Source organism: Callorhinchus milii, unplaced genomic scaffold, assembly GCF_018977255.1.
Source record: "Callorhinchus milii isolate IMCB2004 unplaced genomic scaffold, IMCB_Cmil_1.0 Scaffold12, whole genome shotgun sequence".
Classification (NCBI taxonomy): domain Eukaryota; kingdom Metazoa; phylum Chordata; class Chondrichthyes; order Chimaeriformes; family Callorhinchidae; genus Callorhinchus; species Callorhinchus milii.
The window spans coordinates 11,320,574-11,342,876 of NW_024704753.1; the positions used below are offsets into that span (position 1 = coordinate 11,320,574).

Sequence of the window (22,303 nt, forward strand, 5' to 3'; positions counted from 1 at the left end):
GAGGCAGAGTGGGCGGGCAAGGCGGGTGTGTGAAGCAGACTGGAGCCCCCTGAGCGGAGGGAGTGGGCAGGTTGGTAGAGGGTTAGAAGCTCGCAGAGGTATGGGGGATTAGTGCATGTTACTTTGTCCAATTCACCTTAAAATCCAACATTTTGGGGGAGAGATTACAGAGTATAGATGAACCAAGCTGAATGAACCAAGGAAATGGGGAAAATAAATTCAAGCACCAGAGGCCTAACATTCCCCATGATCTTAAGACTATTGTCCTAACATTTATCATTACATAATTTTTTGTAAAATGGTTTTATACTGAACTTTAATTTGAAAGCTGATTTTCTGCAGTTAATTTTAAGTCTATAGTAGGCCAACTTTTCAAGGCCCAGAGATGCTACACCAAGCAGAGGGGTGAGGGGGGGAGGATGAGGAATGATGCACTGCACCATTCAAACCTTAAGTTTCTGCCATTTCAGGAAGCAATGGAAAACATGGAAGCGGGTGGTAGCTAAATGGTGAACAGAAAGTTGGCCAATGCACACAAGCGATTCAAGAAAGAACTTTACATACCCCCTGATTACAGTCAAAATGTTTCATAGATACTGTCAAGTGTAGTGACTATATCAAGTAGGCATACGCATTAGCCATTTGCACTGGCAAGTTGTCACAGACCATCATGGGGATGAAAAAGAAATTAATCTGATGACCAGCGTACAGGGAGAAAATCCCTTCTCTTTTTGACTAGTGTCACAGAATGTTTAATGCGTCTCTGAAAATAGGTTTTTGGTTTAAAAGATGGTAAGTCTCCCTACCCCCCACCCCTAAAATATCAGTCTCCCATGAATATGCAATACAGAGACTAAGACACATATTTTGGATTGTAATGAGCAATTTATCTTTGAACAAAAACAGTTAAGTTAGCACTACATACCCATTGGTGTGTCAGTGTTGGGGGGCAAGTCAGGAAGGTTACTGGCATCACTGCTTTGGTAGAAGGTTGGCGGTTCTGTTTCTACATCTGGCGTATGGGGACTCTGCACCATGGCTTCGTCCATAGCTTGTCTTATCCACCGCTGAAAGTATTCAACAGAATTGGTTAATTAATATAGGTTACCATACAATTATACTGTTGCATGCAAGTCTAGGATGTAGTAGTGCGACCCACAAAAGAAGAATTATATGGAACATACTGATCACCAACAAGCAACAATGAAGAGATGGAAAATATCTTGCTGGCGCTCTGGACTGCATAATGTCTATAGCCTCAGGTCTTCGAACACTCCAGAAGGCTCTGGCTAGTACTGCAATAGTGCAATTTTGGATTTTATTTGCTTGAGGCCCTCGATTGCTTGAGCCACAGGATAACTGGATAATTTACATTATCCAATTAACACTCTCGTTGTTAACAACCAGATGGCATCTGCATTCATTCTACATTATTGAATTTGACACCATCATTTTCTTGACAACCCCGCTCACAATTTTAAAAAAACAATTTGTCCATTTGGATTGCACCTATAATGTTAATCTGCAGGCAATCCTAAAGCATTTAGGAATCCTACTGCTTTTCCCAATTAAATGAATGGTCCGATAAGTTCATCACGTCGTCAAGGAGTCTGAATACCTGATAACAGGCAGATTAGCCCACAGTTTAACTTGTCACTGCCGGCACTTCGTTCTATGCAATGTTCCGGCATAGTGATAACATTAGGGTAATAACTCATTGGTGCGACCATACTTGAAATACTGTGTGTAGTCCTGGTCGCCGCAGTACAAAAAGGATACTTCAGCAATTGATAGAATACAGAAGAGGACAACCATAATGATTGAGGAATGGACTATGAGTAGTGATTAAGTAAACTGGGCATGTTCACGCTGGAAAAGAGAAGGTTGAGCGGGGAAGATAGCGTTTTTTTAAGATTCTAAAGGGACTGGATAATGTAGACCATGATAAGTTGTTTTATTTTGTCCAGAACAGTAGAACCAGAGGACATGGCCTGCGATTGAAGGAGGGTAAATTCAAAATGAATCTGAGGAAACATTATTTCAGTGAGCGAATAGAAAATGTCTGGAACAGGCTCCCGAGCGAGACAATGGAAGCAGAAAGTGTTGATTCTTTCAAAAACAAATGACATAATTTATTTTAGGAAATAATATCGGGGGATATAGTACATAGTTTGGGATATGACATGTGAATGCGACTGCCAGGATGGTGGACAGTGAACTGGATGGATCTTGGTTTTCTTTCATCTATCAATTCTTATGTTCTTAAGCAGTATTGCACTGGAATATCAGCCTAGTTATAAACTCAAATCCTGAAACAAGCTTTAAATCCATGACCATCCATGTTCTAGAAGACAGATAATTATCACACAGACCCTCGTGGGCACACAGACAAGGTCTTTAAACTTCTTTAGCATTTTTAACCAAAGATCTGTCATCATCTACTTGCAAAGTAAAGAATGATCAGTTAACTACTCCAAGCACCAGAAAATTTGGATCAGATTAAAATTAAGGTCCTTTGACGGTTTTTCAGCTGTAAAATTACACACAAATGTTTTTTTTACAAGATGCTCAAAAAATAATAAACCTTGCATTTGATATAATGCCTTATCACGTTTTTGAGATGTTTCAAAACGCTTCACAGAATATACTGTAAAGTGAATTGACTGTATTTTTGTGGGTGAAACACAGCAGCCAATTGCGGTCAGCAGTATCCCACAAACAGTCGTGGATTGAGTGACTTTTTAAAAAAAAAGGGATTATTACCCCGAGAAAAGCAATCCGTCAATCGACTTTCAATTTACTGCTAGGTAAAATAGAGGTGTGAGGAGTAAGAAACTTGCCCATCGTTTTGCCCTGCCTGGGAATCGAACCAAGGTCCTCTTGCTTGAGAGTCAAGTACTCTAACTCTATGCTATGGGACTCCACTGAAATTATCAATCTTTGCCATTTATGTCAATGATTATGGGGTCCAACAAGTCAAAGAACAGATAATTGAGTGCTCCTTCGGCCAAAGTTACCCAATACCAAGAGACCAATTTATACACTGAAGTCCTTAATGAAAGATTTTACACAAACAAGGGAGAAATTACTTGAGCAATTTGGCAGAAGAATATTTCTCGTTGTTATTAAATCTATCATCATAGAATCATACAACACAGAAGGAGGACATTCAGCCCATCGTGTTAGTGCCGGCTCTTTGAAAAGAGCTTCCAAATCAATCCCTCTCCCCTACTCTCTCCCCATAGCCCTGCAAACTTGTCCTCCCCAAATAATTATCTACTTCTCTCTTAAAGGTTATTATCGAATATCGAATCGACTTCCACCACCCTTTCAGGCAATGCATTCCAGATCCGAACAACTCGCTGTGTGAAAACATTTCTCCTCACCTCCCCTCTGATTCTTTTAACAACTATTTTAAATCGGTTTCCTTGGGTTACCGATCCACCCGCCAGTGGAAATAGTTTCTCCTTGTTCATCCTATTGAATCCTCTCATAATTTTTAAAACTTCTATTGAGTCCCCTCTTAACCTTGTCTGCTCCAAGAGAATAATCCTAGCTTCTCTAACCTCTCCTGATAACTGAAGTCCCTCACTCCTGGTACCATCCTGGTAAATCTACTTTGCACCTTCTCCAATGCCTTGCTAAAGTGCAGTGCCCAGAACTGAACACAGTCTCTCGCTGAGGCCTAACCAGTGTTTTATAAATGTTCATCATAACTTCCTGACTTTTGTATTCTATGCCCCTATTTATAAAGCCAAGTATCCCGTATGTTTTTTTAACAGCTTTATCTACCTGTCCTGCCATCTTCAAAAATTTACTTATATGAACCCCCAGGTCTCTCTGTTCCTTCACCCCTTTAAGATTGTACCATCAGCTTATATTGTCTCTCCTCATTCTTCCTCCCAAAATGCATCACTTTGCATTTCTCTACATTAAACTTAATCTGCCCCCTGTCTGCCCATTTTACCAGTCTGTCTATGTCCATTTGCAGTCTGCTACTATCCTCCTCACTGTTTACTACTTTTCCTAGCTTAGTATTATCTGCAAACTTGGAAATTGTGCTCCCTACAGCCAAGTCCAGGTCATTTATATAGATCAAAAACAGCAGTGATCCCAACACTAATCCCTTGTTCAATATCATTGCACACTTCCCTCCAGTCAGAAAATAACCATTCACCACCACTCTCTGCTTTCTGTCTCCCAGTCTGTTCTGTATCCGCTGCCACTGTCCCTTTAATACCGTGGGCTTCTATTTTGTTTACAAGTCTCTTATGTGGCACTTTATCAAACGCCTTTTGAAAATCCATAAAAACTACATTAACAGCACTACTTTCATCCACCCTCTCTGTTACTTCATCAAAAAACTATCAGGTTTGTTAGACTTGATTTGCCTTTTAACAAATCTGTGTTGGATTTGTTAAAGAAACATTTGCTAAAAAACAAATCTAGTGGAACATTCCTTTAGCTTTTGAGTCTAAAGTTTGGTATTTTTATTTCAATGCAATACTTTGTCTGGTAATGAAGCACAGAATGGCACCCCCTGCCCAACAACAACAAATTACATTTTAATTTGTTAAATTATCCAGCGTTACAAAGCTAAGTTACAAATTATTACCTTTTTGCAAGATCCGTAGTTGCCATCACACACAACTCTCTGTCTCCTTTTTTCTGGGGTGAAAGGGGAGCCAAAGCGGATGTAGTGTTTGGGGGTTGTGCAGATGTGGGGGCTGTGACTCAGACCTGGCAACATGTTCAGTGTGGTCGCCAATACTGTTGGATCCGTTGTGATACGCAGCGGTCGATCATAGGGGCACTCCGGTCGTTCAACCTTGTCATTTAACCATTCGCTAACCAAATACTGAAAAGAAATGACAAACAAGGACATTTTTTTTAAGATATAAAAACAATAAAAATGAGAACAATTTCATGCGCATCTTCATAGAATCATACTGGACAAAAAGAGGCCATTCAGCCCATCGAGTCTGTGCCGGCTTTTTGAAAAGAGCAACGTAATGTCAATCCCACTCCCCAGCCCTTTCCCCATAACCCTGCAAACCCGTTCTCCTCAAATACCCATCCACCGCATTTTTAAAAGTTGTTATCGATCGGCCTCCACCACCGTTTCAGGCAATGCATTCCACATTCGAACAAGTCGCTGCGTGAAAAAATGTCTTCTCACCTCCCCTCTGTTTTGTTTAACTATTTTGAATCTGTGACCTCGAGTCACCGACACACCCACCAGTGGAAACAGTTTTTCCCTTTCTAACCTATCAAATCCCCTCATGATTTTGAAGGCCTCTATTAGGTCACCTCGTAACCTTCTCTGCTCCAATGAGAATAATCCTCGCCTCACTGGCCTTTCCTCATAACCAAGGTCCCTCATTCCTGGTACCATCCTCGTAAATCTCCTCTGCACCCTTTCTTGTTTGTAAACCCACTAAAATATTTGTTAAATTATGCACAGAGATTTACATAAGTTGCAGACACACAAAACAATGAAAACGACCAAGGTACCGAGTTTAAGTTTATATAAGATAGACATCCTGGATTCATCTTAATTGGTTAGAAACACAAGTCTTTCCTGACTGTATCAGTCTGGCAGGCAAAAAAGCAAATGAGAGCAACAACATAGGCTCAATGAAGGCCTCTTTCTGTTAAGTAATTTTTAGGACTCAAAAATGTTGAAAGGACTTAATTATCTGGTGACTGAAAAATAATAACCATGTTCAATTTTTTATTTAAAAATCAACACTGAACAGAACAGTGTGGTCGAGCTGAAGTATAGAAGAATTTATCTGCCGTGGTAAGAAGCTCTGCTCGAATTTGGTTGGTTGACAAATGAAATAAAAGAGAGCTCAGGTAGGTTATCAGGAAGGACGTTCATGCCATTTCATCACTTGTCAGCAAGCATGGCCTGCCTTACCCGTTTGGTTTTAGGATACTTGATGTTGGTTCGATTTACTTGAGTGATGACAGCTATCCCCGATGTGCTCTCCACAGCCGGCACCCCTGCACTCACCACTCCCTCTGCAGCTGTGGGGTCCTGCAGCGTGACAGCTCCCAAAGTCCCTTCCTCCACAGACACCACTGGTGCCGGCTCAGACTGGCTGCTTGCTTGCCTCTGCCGCCGCAGCCGTTGTGCTGAGCTGGAACGATAGCGAGAGAAACGATTCTTGGGTCGTGGCTTGGTCGGTTTTGGTGCAGGGGGTTTAACAGGTTTCTCTGGAACTTGCTCCTGTTCAAAAAAAAAGGTTGTAAGCTTCTCACTTGGTTTACTTCCATGTATTCCAGGTCACTGACTGAAATCAGTTTCAGTTCTTACTGTCAAATATATAATCCAATAAAGACTATATGACTTGTTGAATTTATTGAAGGGAGAGCGTTATTAAAAGTGGTATCAAGCAAGAAAACAATGCAGTTATAAAACCTCAAATATAACTGAGATCAGGAAAGTGATACGAGAATATGTATTGCCAAAGTTTAAACACTGATACCTTTAAGATGGCATGATCTGCTCCAAAGGTTTGAATTTATTGGACCAACGAAACAATTAGAAGATGACATTCTATTCTGAAAGTCACAATTAACCTGTCAGCAACATTTTGAACAAATCATTTCATTGAGTTTCATTTTCAGACACTCTAACCTCAAACAATTTGATGAATGGCACCTGCAGTATGGAAGCATTATCTGTCCAACTGTTAAACAAGGCGGGAGGAGCTACGGAACTTGGGTCGCCTTTACCAGTGGGATAGAGCCAGGCAAAACAGACAAGGCTAAATTTACTTTCCCAGCTTTTCCAATGAGATGTGGCAGTGCAAAACCTCAGTCACTCAGACCAACACATCACTGAACAACCCTGCTAGATCCTCAATGCTTCCTTTGCTTTCTTGAGGGAGAAGACATGAGTGGTCCTTCATGTGTGAGCCTAGACAGTCAGCGTCTTCAGGCAAGTTTAAAAGGGGGGCAGGATGTGGGGGATGCTGAAGCTTTATTAAGATAACTTTTACAAAAAGGTTTCAACCACCACCCACCAGAGCAGCTACCTCAGCACAGGCCAGGAACCACATTCCATGTCTGTGTGCCTCAGTTTCACTGTACCCAGTGAGCCATCAGAGCTTAAGATATTTGAATGTTACATACTGGTTACCTTTGGTTAATATTTACAACATATAAGAATATCATAACTACCTGGAACTGTACCCACTTTACTGTAAACGGAGGATCATTGGCTCATGGCTCTATTCTTTATTTCTCAAAAATAAAATTAAAAAAAGTTTCAAGAGGTATCAAAAATAGAATTCTGGTGTGCAGTACTTTTTTAAAAAATAATAATTTGAGGTCTCTTGGACGTTCTATAAAAATCCAGGTGTACGTCAACATCAACAAACTGGCTTTCAAAAACCTCTCTTATACAATCATTGATCTTAAATAAGTTTAAGCATTCCAAGACACTACCCTACAAGTAGAGCACTATATAAATGCAAGTTGTTGTTACCTTTCAAAAATTATCCCTTTTCCAAAGAGGAAAATGATAATTTCTGACAATGTTTCACCTGTGTGATCAGTTAAGTCCACAACACTGGTTAGCATCTGCTGCACAGAGCTAAGTATTCAAACTGAACTTATATTCCCATATTTGCATCAAGCCCTTACAGTACAAAGACTCAGTCACTTTCAGGCCATCAAAGTAGTTTGCATTTTTCAAAATATACATATTCATTTTATTTTCTTTATTCCTCTTCATGATTTCATTGCTAACACCACGTCCAATGGGCCAACCCAAACTATAGGCTCGCAACCAATGACCAGCTACCAGGAAGCATACCAAAGCATGTCTAACAATAGGGCATTGCCTCTTTTTGGTTCATCTTCGTTCTCTAAAAAAGGATTTGTTTTCAGATGCCAATGATCTATAGCTTACAGAGTTGTAAATGTTCTCTGAATTTACTATGTTCAGAAACCACTTTATTCAGACTGGACTGTTCTATTCATCCAATACTGAAGCACATCAGACGTGTAAAATACGGCACAACACATCAAATGCAGTATGTGCATTGCAGGAAAAATCAAAAGACTTATAATAACCACAAGAGGGCATGTGTGTGCTTTTTTAAAAAAAAAAGACTGGTATTGTATCTACTGCCATAAAACCATAGAATTTACAGCACAGAGGGCAGCTATTTACCCCACTGCAATGGCTCTTTTAAGAGCAATCCTTGCAGTCCTATTTACCCATACTTTCCCCACATTCTTGTGGTTTACATGTAGCTTTCCTGGTGTTCAGAATATAGCTTATGAGAGGTTTCTTACATTCATGATTTGGTTGTAGGATTATTTTCACAGGTGCATGGCAATTAACTCCGCTGATCAGATCTGAGCTGTTGCTTTCACCACCAGTTTGCAGTTCAATGCCAGCTGGCACATCATATCCACCCTTACATCACACACAGATCTTCAGAAGTGCCAGAAACATGCTTTAACACAATCTTCACACCCAACCTAAACCATTCGTGTTTGTGAAACTGGTGCTAACTTTCTCCCCATCATCGTTTTGCTGCAAAGTTTTGAGTTTATTTGAAATAGACACAAAAGTTTCCCTAGTGCATATGGAATTGTCTCTTTGATCCACTCTTAAAAACAAGCTTTGCAAAAATCACTAACACTCCCACAATTGGAGTTAGGTCTGTTTCCCCAATCTATGTGGTCAAAAAGCACATCATGGAAGCTTGATGACAAGTTTCGTTCCCTCTGGGTGCTGGTTTACTGTGTATTGATGAAATACTGTACATACATGAAGTGGGAGATTCTTATTGTAGAACTTGCACCATTCTGATGAATTTTAACACCCATTGATGTGTCTGGGGGGTGGGTGGGGGAGTTGGAAGCAACACTGACTATCTAACTTACTATTTCTGCAAGCACCATTTGTTGTTTTAACAGGCTAGACCTTGAGCAACACTAGTGCTAAACCAATGGAGTAAAGTGGCCCTGCGCACTCTCTTGGCTGGCAGCTGATATAAGGACTGACTCGGTAAGCACAAAGAAATTCCTAACCTTCTTTGCTTAATGAGGAAGCAAAATAACAACAACTTGGATTTATATAGCGCCCTCCACGCCGGACGGCGTCTCAGAGCGCTCCACAGTAACGGATCCCGGGGTCGTGCCAGGGGCAGGAAGGTGACCAAAGGCGCGGTCGAAAAGAAAGGTCTTTAGCCAAGACCTGAAAATAGGAAGAGAGGGGACGAGGCGAAGGGAGTGAGGAAGGAGTTCCAGAACCTCGGGGCGTAGTGGCTGAAGGCACGGCCGCCAATGGTGGAGCGGAGGATTTCTTAATAAATATTTTTGCTCACGCTGCTGTGGCCCACTTGCCATTTGGATGTATTGCTCTGCTTACCCCTAGCTGTGAAGTTCGGCGTGTGCCAACCCCCGCAGGCACAATCTGTGGTGTTCCTGCCCCAGCGGCCAGAGGCTCGTCCGCTGCGGGCTCCACTTTCTCCTCCTCCACATGTGTGGTGGGAGTCTCCGGGCTGGTGTCCACACCGGGATGGCTGGTGCTGTGCTCCACCACTTGCTCCCGCCTTTTCTTTCTCTTCTCTAAGTTCTCAAATACCTGCATGATGGCTTCCATCTTCCGCTGCTCCCGCGACTGCGAATAACCAGCGTCAAAAAACAAACAAAAACAGAACAAAAACCAATAAACAAACTACTCAGAGGATCAGAATCTTACCCCCAAGAAGCTCTTCTCTCACAGCTGCCCAGGTGCAAATGCACCGTTCAGTTCCGGTGGCTGGGGTGGAACAAAAATGGCTTATCTGGATCATTGATCCGGATCTCTAAGTTCTGAATCTGGGTAGTATGATTACTTGGCTCTCTGTCACAGTCTTTTTTCTCTCCCTTGCATCTGATTTCCCTCCCCCTCCTTTATCCTTACTTCCCACAACCACTAGTTTGCCAGTTCCACTATCTGTCCTAGGCTACACAAAAGAAACTGTACACTAAGCAAACATTTCAAACTCAATTTCTTTGCATAATTCTGAATCACTTGGTGCACACATACATTGCACTACTGCACTCATCATCAAAATAATCAGAAATTAAAGTGCAGAAAGACTATCCGTCTAATCCCATTCCCATGCTCTAATCCCATTCCCATGCTCTAATCTTCCAAAACTTTATATCTTCCCGCAATTTGTTGTTTCAAAAGTTATAGGAAATTAAACTAATTGGCATTGGCTTGGCTTTAATAGTCATTTGTGGCAACAGCTTCCAAATCTTAAAGGGTGTGCCAACAAAAAGTTATTAAAAGTTAACAATTCATGAAAAGTCCTTTGAAAGTTTTGACGTATAAAACTTTTTTACTTAATAAAAATCATAACATGTAAAATAAGGATTTTCTCCAAATTCAAAGCAAGTTTAGCAAGTGGGACCTGCCCTTTATAAATCCATACTGACCATCACCAATTAGCCTCCATCTTGTTCAGTGTTCCCTAACAGTGGTCACTAACAGTTTTCCTACTTTGACATAAAACTAACTGGTTACTCAATCCGTTCCTCCTTATTAAACAGGATGTTTAATAGTGCCCCAGTCCTTTGATACTATTCCTGGTTCAAAACTTTTGGAAGACGGTCATCAGTAACACTGTTATTTCATCACTAACCTCCAGCAGTATTCTGGGGGTATAGACAGTGAGCAGTTGCTACCTTATTAACTTAAATGCTTTGTTTCCCTCGGTCTATTCAAAGGCTCCTAATAACTCTGTAACCCTCAAACTATTAACCTGCCCTAGTTGCACGAAACCTAATCAAGTACTACACCTTTCCTTGAATTAACTAGCAATGTAGCAATTTAGAATAGTCCTGCTAGGCATTGCAGGAGCTCTTCCCCATTTTAACGAACATGATTAGTTAAGATGACTGGTTATTACAGCCTGGTTACTTCCTGGAAATGCCTAAATGTGATTTTTCCACCTGATGCCGCTGTATAATGAACACCTATTTATGGAGCCCCTATTAAAGCATTTCTTAGTTTGGTTGTATCTGAACACAAGCTGCAACGTAGCCTCTCTTTCCAAAGCATTGATCATGTCCTCAGGAATATCAACTCTCCTCCCCTTAGGTATTCCTCTTCTGAAAATATTATATCCAGCAATATTTGGTTCCCAGTCTTCCTTCACGTTTCTATTAAGTTTCCCAAGATTATTCCAAATTCATACATATACATTTCAACCCATTTTTAGTTCTCCCTTCTCATTTTTTCCTTCCCCATTACATTCAACATTAGCTCCCTTCTTCTCTCATGCAATTCTGAATGGATAACAAAATCAGGGTCTGTGAAATATGGAGACTAAATGATAGCTGGGAGTGTCTTTACTTCAATGTATTCCTCAAGAGGTCCAGAGCAAGCAGATGCAAGTCCCAAGCATAATACAGGAACACACAAACACAGAATAATAACTATCCCCTTTCCACCATCAATCTATGGCAGATTAATCCAACTTCCAATCGTGGTCAGGGATATTTACACTATGTCAGATCTGGGTTATGTATAGCAGCAAGAAGAAAATACTGCAAACTTACACTCAGTCTTACAGAGGCACATTGCTCCTACATACACACACACACACACACAAACAATGCAACTAGGTTGGTACACTTTGTTCCCAATAAGCGTGCAAGCCAAAGTCCTCTGTACAGGAGGCCATTTGGCCCACAAGTCCCACTTTTCAAGTCTTTTCCAATAACCACCAATGTTTTCAATGCTCAGGTGCTTAACCAATTCTCTTCTGTATGATTCTACGTAAAATGAAATAAAACTATGACATCAATTTAACTACAATTGTATGTATAAATCAGTTTCCCAGATTAATAATCACAGATAAAACAGCAAAGTAGCAGTAAATTATTACGAAGTATAATAAACATCAATATATCAGAAAGAAGCCAATAATCACATCGCTGCAATCCCAGCATCTCATCCATTCGTATGTACAGCAAATAGGAATTCCCAGGTGCTACTGCTATTACTCCTATTAATTACTCATTTGTAATGAAGTGCTATTGGCAAGGTCAGAATGGGCCCACTTATCACCAAAGTCAGTACTGGATTAATTGACTAAATTGATGCGTACTGATCAAACTGAATGAAGCATAGGTAATTGAGCAGCTTGCTGAAAGCAGCCTGTGTAGAGACAAATTGACAGGATATTGAACTCCCAGCTGTTAAGCATCTGGGCTTAAAGAATGTAATAAACATGTGAAGATTGTGCCATTTCTGCTCTTAATGCCTCATCTCCAATAAGGATTACAGCCCTGTTTATGTGTGCTTGCTTAATGGAAATCAATAAAGAGGAGAAATACTTTCTCTTCATAAAACATCTGCAAGATCAGGCAGCCCAGAACTGTGAGATGCATTATGTTACTATGACTAAAATAGAGATGTAATCTGTATGCACTGCCACCCGACACAGTAACCTGCATTACCTGAACTCGACAATGCAAGTTCATTCCCTGTTGCTATACTGAATGCCTAAAGTGAAGAAGGGAAACATTCTTTGCACCTGTCTTCACAAAAGAAGTGGATGCACCAAATGCTGCAGTATCGGAAGAGAGGGTAGAGGAAATGGATAGGATAAGTATAAACAAGAGGAAATACTGAAAAGGTTGACTGCGCTGAATAATAATAATAATCCTTGCATTTGATATAGCGCTTTTCACATCTTCTAGACGTCCCAAAGCGCTTCACAGAATATACTGTAAAGTGAATCGACTGTATATTTGTGGGCGAACGCGGCAGCCAATTGCGCACAGCAATAATAATAATAATCCTTGCATTTGATATAGCGCTTTTCACGTCGGGAGGACGTCCCAAAGCGCTTCACAGAACACACTGTAAAGTGAATTGACTGTATATTTGTGGGCGAACGCGGCAGCCAATTGCGCACAGCAATGTCCCACAAACAGTCGTAGATTGAAAATGACCAATTTATTATTGTTTTTGGTTTTGGAGGGATTATTATTAGGCTCTGTGTGGAGTAAGGAAACTTGCCCAAGGTTTCGCCCTCTGCCTGGAATTGAACTCAGGTCTCTCGCTTGCAAAGCGAGTGCTCTAACCACTGAGCTACAGGTAGATAAGTCGCCCAGTCTGGACGGGATCCAGCCAAGGTTACTATGGGAGGCACGGGTACAAATAGCGGAGACTTTGGCTACAACTTTTCAATCTTCGTTGGACACAGGAGTGGTGCCAGAGGACTGGAGAGTGGCCAATGTGACTCCCCTGTACAAAAAGGGACAGAAGGACAAACCTGGGAATTACAGGCCAGTCAGCCTAACATCAGTAGTGGGGAAACTCCTGGAGACTATAATCCAGGACAGAATAAATCTTCATTTAGAAGAATATGGGTTAATTAGGGACAGCCAGCACGGATTTGTTAAAGGCAAATCTTGTCTAACAAATCTAATAGAATTTTTCGGTGAGGTAACGGAGAGGGTGGATAAAGGTAGTGCAGTTGATGTAGTTTATATGGACTTTCAAAAGGGATTTGACAAAGTGGCACATGAAAGACTTGTAAGAAAGATAGAAGCCCATTGTATAAAAGGGACAGTGGCAGCGGATCCAGAACTGGATGGGAGACAGAAAGCAGAGAGTTGTGGTGAACGGCTGCTTTTCTGACTGGAGGGAAGTGTACAGTGGCGTCCCCCAGGGATCGGTATTAGGACCACTGCTCTTCTTAATATACATAAATAATCTGGACTTGGGTATAGCAAGTACTATTTCCAAATTTGCGGATGACACAAAGTTAGGTAGGGTGGTAAACAGTGAGAAGGATAGGAGCCAACTGCAGGAAGACATAGACAGAACGGTAAAATGGGCAGACACATGGCAACAACAAGATTCCATTTATTGAGCGCCTTTCACGTCGGGAGGACGTCCCAAGGCACTGTACAGTTGGGTCAGGACCCGAGCAGGGGGGGAAATGGTCAGGGTGAGGGGAGGGAAGGGAGGGAGCGAGGAGGGGGTAGAGAGTCGAGAGGGGAGCTGAAAGCACGGTCAAAGAGAAAGGTCTTGAGACCGGCCTTGAAGGAGGAAAGGGAGGAGGCGGCGAAGGCACTGGGGGATAGAGTTCCAGAGCCTAGGGGCTGAGAGGCTGAAGGCCCGGCCACCGATAGTAGGGCGGTTGGGGCGGGGGATGTGGAGCAGACCGGAGCCAGAGGAACGGAGGGTACGGGCGGGTAGGTAGGGGGATAGTAGGTCGGAGAGGTAGGAGGGAGCAAGGCCGTGAATGGCCTTGTAGGTGAGGGTGAGGATCTTGAATTCGATCCTCTGGGGGATGGGGAGCCAGTGGAGGCGAGCGAGGGTGGGAGTGATGTGGTCCCGAAGCCTGGTGCGAGACAGTACACGAGCTGCAGAGTTCTGAATGACCTGCAGCTTGTGGAGAGAGGGCCGGGAAGGCCGGCGAGGAGAGAGTTCCCATAGTCCAGCCTTGAGGTGATGAAGGCGTGGACCAGAGTTTCAGCAGCGTGAGGGGTGAGGTAGTGAATGGCAGGTGAATTTCAATGTAGAGAAATGCAAAGTAATGCATTTTGGTAGAAAGAATGAGGGGAGGCAATACAGGCTGGTAATACAATCTTAAAGAACAGAGAGACCTGGGGGTGCAAGTAAATGAATCCTTGAAGGTGCAGGACAGGTAGATAAGGCTGTAAAAATAGCATATGGGATTCTAGGCTTTATAAATAGGGGCATAGAGTACAAGAGTCAGGAGGTTATGATTAACCTATATAAAACACTGGTTACGTCTCAGTTAAATACTGCGCCCAGTTCTGGGCACCACACTATAGGAAGGATGTTAAGGCATTGGAAAGGGTGCAGAGGAGATTTACGAGGATGGTACCAGGAATGAGGGACCTTGATTATGAGGAAAAGCTTGTGAGGCGATGATTATTCTCATTGGAGCAGAGACCTCAAATTCATGAGGGGATTTGATAGGTTAGAAAGGGAAAAACAGTTTCCACTGGTGGGTGTGTCGGTGACTCGAGGTCACAGATTCAAAATAGTCTCTAAAAGAAGCAGAGGGGAGGTAGGAAGAATTATTTTCACGCAGCGAGTTGTTCGAATCTGAAAGGGTGGTGGAGGCCGATTCGATAACTACTTTTAAAAACGCGGTGGACGGGTATTTGAGGACCGGTTTGCATGGTTATGGGGAAAGGGCTGGGGAGTGGGATTGACATTAATTGCTCTATTCAAAGAGCCGGCACAAGCTCGATGGGCCGAATGGCCTCTTTTTGTGCTGTACGATTCTATGATTCTATGATTTGTGAGCTCCAGTACAAATGTACAGCTTTCTTTCCACCCCCTCCATTTTCCCCACCCTACCCACCGATTGTACACATATTGACAACCTCTCTCTCAACCCTGTGCAAGTCTCCCCTTCTAAACCTGGAATACAGGAACAAAGAAATTAGGAAAAGGATTAGAAATAAATACAAGGTTATTTGGGGCATCGAGGCCATTCTGACACAGACAATTTCATGGCGTACATACCACAATCCTGTAATCCCACTTCTCAGCTTTTCCTTAACTTTCATACTTCCCAAGCATCTATCCATCTCTCTTAAACTTCTCAATTGATTTCACATCTACGGCATTCTGGGGTGGTACCTTGCATATTGTTATCACTCTCATTATCACCTTTGGAGAATTAATTCTTCCTCATCTCGACTCTATGTAGAATATACAAAAAAGGGCTTGTAAAAGCCAATGCTCGTTCTTCCTCTCAATTGAATGCACCTCTTGCTTTCCTCCAATTCCCCTCACCACCTAACAGTTCTGTCTGTTTCACTCATGCTACTGCCCTATACACATGTATTACTTGACTACCTGATACGCACAAAGCTCTTCCAGATATTTTTCTTCATTCCTTCGACATATTTCTTCATTTGTTAACCTCTACACAACAGTCACAGCACAAAACCTTGCTATCAGTTCTGAGACCTCCGTATGTTCACACTTACCACTGGCATATTCCTTACCAGTTTATTCTGTGCACGAAGGTGTTCGTCCATCTCCGACTCCTCGTTTTCTTCCAATTTTATTCCAGCTCCATCCACGAGTCCTTCCTGTTCAGAGGATAAGAGGTAAACTCAATGATTGAATATTATACAGAAGCAGTCTCACATGAGGTGGCCAGCGCTGAAAAAGGTGACATTTTACTGTCCATGGTAACATCATTGGCTTTATGAAGTCACAGCCTCTCCCTGTGAAGTAACAAAGCCACTCAGCTATACCAACCAGTTATATTAAATTCACTGCTTAAGCTCACACATTTCCAGCCCTGTGTTATAAAGTATACAATAGTTTCATGTAAAATCATTGTTTCCCAAGTGAAGATCCACATGTTAGTCAGGACTTTTAAGGTCACCCTGAACTATAAAACACAGAATCAATAGTTTTACCAATGAAGCTGACTAGATAGCTTAGCATTCTGAATAATAAAATAAGTTAGTAGCGTGGTCACGCAGAACACCACAGAGATTGAAGAAAGAACAAGATATATCAAGTAATGGCAAGGTGATTCTTAGCTCATGTTTGATGGTCTCTGATCTCCTTTGCTCCAGTTAAAAAAGCCCCAATTTACGCAGCTTTTCTTCATATGTTAGTATTATCCCAGTGAATCTGCTCTGCACCCTCTCAACCTCTATGACATATTTCTTGTTATGGGGAGCCCAAAATTGAATACAATATTCACAGCAGCACAACCACAACAACAAATTGCATTTATATACCACCTTTTATGTAGGGAGGATGGGAAAACCTCAAATTATATGAGGACAGGTTGCATAAACATGGTCTCTATTCCCTTGAGTTTAGAAGGTTGAGGGGTGAGCTGTTAGTGGTTTTTAAATTAATAAAGAGATTCCATAGGGTAGGTACAGAGAAACTATTTCCTCTGGTGGGTGGGGGAATCCAGATCAAGGGGGCATAATGCTAGAATTAGAGCTAGACCATTTAGGAGTGAAATTAATAGGCAGTTTTTCACCCACGGGATAGTGGAAATCTGGAACTCTCTGCCCTAAAAAGCTGTGGATGCTGGATCCATTCACATTTTCAAGATGGAGATAGATAGATATTTGTTAGGTTAGGGTATCAAGGACTATGGGGCAAGGTTGGGTAACTGGACTTGAGATACAGATCAGCCATAATCTTATAAAATGGTGGAATAGGTTTGAGGGACTGAATAGCCTATTCCTGTTTCTATGCTTCTATTTATTTTATTTCAACAAAACTTTCTTCCTTTATAAAACATTACTATTCTTTTTTAAAACACGTCCTCGTGTTTGTTGTCAGTAGCTTTGCAGTTTACACATAAATCCCACCATCCTCATTACTGGATTATTCTTAGGTAATGGACAGAGACTCAGTATGAAATCCTGCTTGTAAGATTTCTTTCAATAAAAATGCACAAAAGTATAATAACCTCTTGATGGGCTACACAGAATTTAGCTATTGCTTGCATGGAAATACCTCGCTGTCACTCGCAGGGATCTGTGCTGGTGCTTCCGCCTGGTCTTTGCACTCTGTTTGCTCATCCTGCTGCTGGTTGCTGTTGTCATCCGAAGCATGGTTGAGCTCCAACTCCATCTCCCATTCTTTTCGCCTGGCTTTTCTCCGCCGAGTCTCTGCACCTACTGGGGGCTCCATAGATCCTTGGTTATGTTTTTGTACCGGACAGTTCTGGTTCCCCTTGTGGCAGGCACAGTCAACTTTATACTTGCTGTTATCAAGAGAATTATATAACATTAGTGAACCTTTATAAACAGCTTGGTTTGCAATAACCTATCAGTTTCCTACAGTGCATATTGTGCAAAAGCTGACAGACATGGGTAAATACACAACCACCATTGTATGAGATGATGCAGAAAAGCTGTCGTACCATCCTTACAGATACTAATTGAATACGGACTATGAACACAAGCACACGTCCTCAAATATCAGCTTCTATTTTCCACAAGGTTTAAACAAAACCCAGCTTACTGCTCTTAGCTTCCAGGTGTTCCACATAATACCACACGTGAGAATTGTACCTGCATGTACTACAGTGCACGTGTGGCAACAAACTCTGTAGCACATGCCACACAATAGCTGAATGTCCTTGTGGGCAACTCACTATTACCTCTAACAGTAAGATAACTTTTTCAAAGTCTGTTTGTTCAATTTAAAACTGATGGGCGTTTGAACAGCGTATTCAGTGCAAAATTATTCAATTACAAGTTTCCACTGCACACGGGTGCAAGTTATCAACTATCATCTCGAGTGTATAAGAATAAACCTTTACTGTGACTACAAATTGAGAAATTAAAAATCCCAGAAAACTATCATGCAGGCTTCTGGACTCAACTGACTATTATCTCTATGCACAAGAAGCTAGATTTATATAGCTAACAAGATATTGCACATATATTACCAAACAGTGTAAGATGATATGGGAAGGCTCTGGGATTTTGATTTTGAAACTACTCTGGATTTGAGAATTCTCTTCAAAAACCTGACTTGCTGAATGCACTGAAGGGTCCCAGAGAATTTACAACACATGCTTAGTTTGGTGCATCTAAATGAACCCTGCGTTCTTACTACTTAAGATACAATGGAATTGAAAATGTGACCCCATTAAGGTTTTAAAAACCCTGTTAGCATGATTCTGAGAGCAGGAAACACTAACAAGGAAGTGGTGGACTGGTCAAGGTGAATTGGTGACCCAACCACAGTTTTAACCTTAAAACACAGCATCTACACTACATAAACACCTACCTCTCATTTCAAAAGAACAAAAGAGCTTTTCCATTGCAATTGATTAGACATGCAAATACAGCTCTCCAATCACATGTGGATTTTTGCATCAGGTATCAGTCTCCCCCAGGTGATGGCAGACAGGTTCAAATCAGGAAACTCCTGTGGCTCAAACCTTTAAAGTTGCTTCATTGGCCTTGGAAAGCCTTGGGACTTCAATTCACCTCTAACCAATTGGGAAGCCAACACTCTGTCACTCTGTAACCAGTAAGCTATAAGACGATTGGCACCATAAATATTTTCTACTAAACATCAATATTTTAATAAGTGCTAGAACAGGACAAACCAGACTCACCAGCTGCTGTATTCATAATCAAAGCCAATGGTCACCTCACTGTCCTTTGGGATGTTTGTAATCGCATATATACAGAGGTGGATCATCCCATCAGCAATCATGTGCAGTACCTGGGAAAGAGATGGAAATTGTAGCCATTGCAATATTTATTATTGAATACTGGTCTAAACCAACGTTCCTCTTCCCTGCTGCAGTCTGGAGCTCTCAAATAATGGGCTTACAAGATCTGGTTGATAGGATTAATATAGCGCCCACAACTTGAAACATCACAAGCCTTTACACATAATTACTGTCAAGACTAGTGAACATTTTTCTAGGCAAACATTGCTATCATAGTAAGGTCTAGAACCAGAATGGAGTAAATGACTAAATTATCTAGAAGACTGTTTGCCAGGACAACAATCATTTTTTTTGATGAACCGAATTACTGAATGAACCCGCCATTGCCATAGAAATAAGTGAAATATAATCTGTGATGTATAGGTTCACAGCAGTATGTTGAGGCAAAGTAAAGGGGTAAAGTGGGAGAATCTGGTAAAACTGAATACCTAGGAGAAATAAGAGTAGAAAAGAGACATCATCTGTGTGACTGAAAGGCTAAATACTAAGATGAGTTGTTACAAACATTGCACAGACTCCACCTGGAGCTGAAGGAGGCAGAGAGAAAGAACTTGCAAGTGTATTTATTGCTGCTTGTGTCAAAGCGTTTAAAGGTGTTTTATAGTAATAATCCTTGTATTTGATATAGCACTTTTTCAAGTCTTCAAGCTCTTCACAGAATCTACTGTAAAGTGAATTAACTTTATATTTTGTAGACATGACTGAATAATCTTGAAAATTGTTGGGCTGTACAATGACTACGCCTCCACAAACCACCCTAGCATCTAATCCCCCCCCTCAAAAAAAACCCCACAAGGGAAAAGGACAAGGTGGCAAAAGTCCAACTAAACTGGCATTAGAAGACACTTCAGTGTCATCCCAAGCCCTTAACCCCTCCTTTCCCTAAACATCTTTCCCCTCAAATGACACTCAAATCCCACTTTTGCACACATCTTTACTAAGAATGTTTCAAGATATATTCCTTCAAGTAGTTACACGAGTGGTAAATGTTTATATTAAATTAGCAAAATGCATCATAATCTAAATATTGCTTTAAAAACACTTAAAATACAAGAGATCTGTATATAAAATTTGACTGGAAATAAAATTGGACCTAGCTAATAGTTCCGATTTAAATTTTGACCATCATCTTAACAAGCATCAGATAATTATAATGGCACGGATGTCTGTGTGCGGATGGTGTGGAGACATTAACCTCGGCATTGGGTGCACAGGATCTCCTGATGAAACGAGCATCATTCCCAAATGTTCTGGCATCAACGCACATCTCCACTTCATTGAATTTTGGGTAGAAGAGCACAAAGGGATAGGGCCTATATATAAGAAAAATAGATATTTTCATTACTCATCATTAGTGCTCACCCCTCATTTCCTGGGTCCAGAAAACACTACCGATATTGTTGTATGTGTCAGAAACCTCCACATCTGGTACCTCACATTAAAGAGCTAGGGGGCACACACAATCAAAGGTATTCCCAATATACAAGAAGAGGCGTTCACTTCCAACATGTCTCACATTTATTCAACCCCTTCATTAGGTTTGAAATTCTATGACAAAACACAGCAGGAGTCCAGGGGTTTGTACTGGCAATTTTTTAGTGGTGCCAAAACATTAATAGTGCAATATTCTGATTTGTGTGTTATAGGCTCAAGGCTCTGGGAACGATTAAATAAGCACAAATGCCTCCTCTCAGAAAAGCCTGGTGCACACAATAATGTCAGCAAGAGGAGTGACACCAGCTGGAACATTCAGAAGGAGGACAAGGCTGAGATAGGAGGGACAGCTTGCTCTTGCCAAGATTGTGCTCACGATTTGGAGATGCTGAAAGCACAAGCTGGCCGAGAACAAGACGGTAAACATGGGTTGGGATCACATCCCTGCCCAAATGACCTACCTGGAAGTGAGGAAGATGTTTGAAGACCTCAAGAGGTCACAACAGGATAGGATTTTGTGTAAGGCTCTGATTTCAAACAGACACATGATTGCATCGTCTCCCACACAGGGAGGTGAAAAGAAGAGGAGCAGCGCATTTCAATCTCACTCCTCTGTATCTTTATTTATAAATTTCTCTTCCTACCTTGCCCCTCCTCGCCCCACCCCCAATTAATTTACAGTGCTGAATTATCTTTAGGTGAAAATTGGCCTTAACTTATTCAGCGCATCCTCATTGGGAATTTCCTGGAATATTTCTACAAACCACTAGTTCTGAATATCAATGAGAGAACCCCCTCCCCCATTAATGCAGTACCACGACCCACCAACGCTTCACTGTACCTCTTAAAGAAATGTCCATTGACTTCAAACTGCTGCCTCAACATTACTTTACCACGGTATTCAATAATAAGCATGTCTGGTGTCAGATCTCTGGCCGCGCGCAAGATCTTACGATGTCTCTGAACTCGAGTGACTTTACCGAGCTGCAGCTGTAAGAAGAAAACAAACTGTTTGGTTAACAGGTCACAGCATCAGCAAAGCAACTGTAGGGCTTGTCTTTCATCCAATAGAGTATGCAATTTGGTAAATAAAAATGGATTCTTCTTTTCATCTCCAATTTTCACTTCTTTCACATTCCCGAACAAATGTAGCCTCATGCCTCCCCAAACTCCCGACACACGAAGACTGGGTAAGGATCAGGGTTGGACCACGTATATACTCTTCAATTATAAGCCTCATCAGAGAATCGATCTACCATCACAACCTGGCCCGCGGGAAAAAACAAGGGTTGTTGATCCTGAACATTATTTAGGGATGCCTTTATTTGGATGCGCAAAAAATTCCAGCTGCTGTCCGGCAGCGACTTGGGACAATAAACATTTATAATGAGGGAAGTCCATTTAGCATGCGCCACCCACAATCCTGCTATACATAATGACCAGAAGTGCAGCCCACAGATGTCCACATACACACATCTGCATAATGATCAGGCTGACTGGGTTTCCTCTTTCCTAACCCAAGGGTAATGTTGACTGCTGCCCTCAGCATACACTGGGTATGGTGCAGTGCTATTGCACACATGGTGATCAGTGGGAGGTCAAGTTAATTT

General features: G+C 41.6%; 1 protein-coding gene across 5 annotated transcripts in view; it reads right to left on the reverse strand.

The window, feature by feature from the left end:
• The window catches only part of setd5 (SET domain containing 5), a 125,088-nt gene that overhangs the window by 23,738 nt on the left and 79,047 nt on the right, over positions 1–22,303 (reverse strand). For 4 of the 5 annotated variants that reach the window (XM_007890250.2, XM_007890249.2, XM_042339671.1 and 1 more), the window contains 9 exons: positions 21,535–21,683; positions 20,455–20,572; positions 19,140–19,249; positions 17,522–17,771; positions 16,030–16,116; positions 9,398–9,649; positions 5,924–6,235; positions 4,616–4,858; positions 926–1,067 (listed from right to left, as the gene is read on the reverse strand). In XM_007890250.2, coding sequence (XP_007888441.1) covers positions 926–1,067; positions 4,616–4,858; positions 5,924–6,235; positions 9,398–9,649; positions 16,030–16,116; positions 17,522–17,771; positions 19,140–19,249; positions 20,455–20,572; positions 21,535–21,683 — 1,663 coding nt within the window. The remainder of the gene's footprint in view (positions 1–925; positions 1,068–4,615; positions 4,859–5,923; positions 6,236–9,397; positions 9,650–16,029; positions 16,117–17,521; positions 17,772–19,139; positions 19,250–20,454; positions 20,573–21,534; positions 21,684–22,303) is intronic. The other variant, XM_007890251.2, reaches the window with a different exon arrangement.